The sequence below is a fragment of the Macaca mulatta genome, chromosome 8, assembly GCF_049350105.2.
Source record: "Macaca mulatta isolate MMU2019108-1 chromosome 8, T2T-MMU8v2.0, whole genome shotgun sequence".
Lineage (NCBI taxonomy): Eukaryota > Metazoa > Chordata > Mammalia > Primates > Cercopithecidae > Macaca > Macaca mulatta.
The window spans coordinates 9,730,330-9,732,500 of NC_133413.1; the positions used below are offsets into that span (position 1 = coordinate 9,730,330).

General features: G+C 64.8%; 1 protein-coding gene across 2 annotated transcripts in view; it reads right to left on the reverse strand.

Moving 5' to 3' along the window:
• Window positions 1-578: 578 nt before the first annotated feature.
• Window positions 579-2,171, reverse strand: part of BLK (BLK proto-oncogene, Src family tyrosine kinase) — a 75,500-nt gene continuing 73,907 nt past the window's right edge. Inside the window, exons 12-13 of one of the 2 annotated variants that reach the window (XM_077942975.1) lie at window positions 1,726-1,857; window positions 579-933 (exon numbers count right to left, since the gene is read on the reverse strand). In XM_077942975.1, the coding sequence (XP_077799101.1) occupies window positions 728-933; window positions 1,726-1,857 (338 nt within the window). In that variant the 3' untranslated portion in view covers window positions 579-727. Of the gene's footprint in view, window positions 934-1,218; window positions 1,858-2,171 lie in introns of those variants that run through there. The other variant, XM_077942974.1, reaches the window with a different exon arrangement.

The following is a 2,171-nucleotide window of genomic DNA, read 5'->3' on the forward strand; positions in this document are numbered from 1 at the left end:
CCTCGGGAGCTGAGCTCTTGTCCTAGCCGTCCCCAAAGCGCCGGCTCCCAGCATCAGCCCCTGGCTTTGCCAGGCGCAGGGCCCCCGGCGCGGGCCCGAGCCAGGGATTTATGAGGCCACAGCGCCCCCTGCTGGCCCCGCTCGACCGCCCGGAGCCTGGGCCACGCGGGACTCCCCGACCGTGCCTCGCTTGCGCCCGGTGCTCGTCCTGCACGCGATGTTCAGCTTGTCACAGGTAACGACACGGAAAAGCTCGAACGTTCGTGACTTTATTGCGGAAAAGCCCCGCAGTGCCGGAGCCGGGGGACCCAGTCTGGCTTCTGCAGCGGGGCAGGGCGGGGTCCCAGCAGGGCGCAGCGGCGGGCACGCGACCAGAGGCGGCGACTCCTCGGTCAGGGCCCAGCACGGGGGGCTTACGTGATGTCAGTGGCTTACTAGTCCTGAACACCTTACTGGGGCTTAGTACTCCGGGTGACCGTGCGAGGTCACTATTACAGCCCTCTTTACAAATGAGGCGGCACAGAGAGGCCGCGTAACTCGCCGAGGGCACACAGTCGGTGAAGGAGTCCGTCCGGGTACCCTCTGCGAAGCTGCCTCTGCCCGCTGGCTTCCGGGTCTGAGAAATGGGCACAGCCGACCCCCTCGCCTTCGCGGCCAGTCTGGGCTGGCACGGGAGTCGGGGTCGTCCGCGCAGAGGTGGGCATGGGGCACAGGCGGGCGCGGCTGGCTAGGGCTGCAGCTCGTACTGCCGCTCGGTGGCCGTGTAGAAGTCCTCCAGCACCGACTGCAGGAACTCGAAGGTGGGCCGCTCCTCGGGCCGGCTGCGCCAGCACTCGGCGATGACGCCGCGGTACAGCTCGGGCGGGCAGGTTTCGGGGCGCGGCATGCGGTAGCCGCGCTCCAGGTTGCGGATGACCTCGGGGTTGCTCATCCCTGCGGCAGAGGGGACCGCGAGCGCGGGTGAGGGGCGGGGGTCCTTGGTGGTGGGGCGACCTGAGCGGCCCGCGGGGCACAGTGGGCCCAGGCAGGGGACAGCAGTACCTACAGGCCCAGACCGCCTCTCCAGCTTCGTGGGTTGCCCGGCCGCCCAGCCTCTAAACAACCCTTTATTTACTTTTTATTGCCTGGGGAACGCCTAGAAATGAGGCTGTCGATTTTCTCCTGAGTGCGGGGGCAGGTCCTCTGCAGATGGGACCCTCCCCCTCTTGATTACCTGTGACCACCAGGGGCACAGCCAAGCCTACCACGCATGGGCAGCTGCCAGGTGCACGCAGCAGCAGGTGACCCGGAGCCTGCCCAGCTGCAGGGGCCACGCGGCCGGAGCCCTTCGATTGGGGCTGGGGGCTGGCGTCCACGACTCTGCTCACACAGAATGGGGCTTTGGGGATCCGCTATGGGTGCAATGCCACGGTGGGCACAACCTGTCCTCAGCTGAGAACAAGCCATTGGGAGTAAACTTGAGTTCAGATGTGCCTTTGTCTTGATTCCAGTTTGTGGGACTCATCTGACCTCTGCTGGAGGAAGGCGATGCAGCCCTGTGGCCCAGAGCAATAGTGATGCAGGGGGCAGAGCTCCACCCCAGATTCCATGCCTGGGTCTCCGTCCTTGCCCTGGGACTCACTCTGAAAAGAACGGGGCAGCCACAGGCACCAAGGACAGGTGACCTGCCGCCAGGGCCGGCCGGGAAAACAGGGAGCCGTGAGAGCTGCGGGGTGAGCCGCCTACCTGGGTATGGTACCCGCCCATAAGTGACAACTTCCATCAGGAGGACTCCAAACGACCACACGTCTGCTTTGATGGTGAAGACCCCGAAGTGGATGGCTTCTGGGGCTGTCCACTTGATGGGGAACTTGGCCCCTGTGGGAAAAGCCATGCACAGCTTTGGGAGGCCACGGCCGGTGGCCCCTACCCTCCATCCTCACCCCTACCCCTGCTCCTGCTGTCCTTCCCTCAAGCCCTCACTGCGGGGCCTGGAAAGGCGGGGCGGCCTGGCATGGTGGGAGCCATTACCACACACCAGGACACATGGCCAGGTGAGTGCAGACACGGCATCTGCAGCACAGAAAGAGGATATGGACACCAATAGCACGTGGTCACCCACTTTGGTTCTTTAAAAAGAGAGCAAGTGACCTCAATGGCAGCCACCATGTTTCCACCTGGGATGGAAGGGG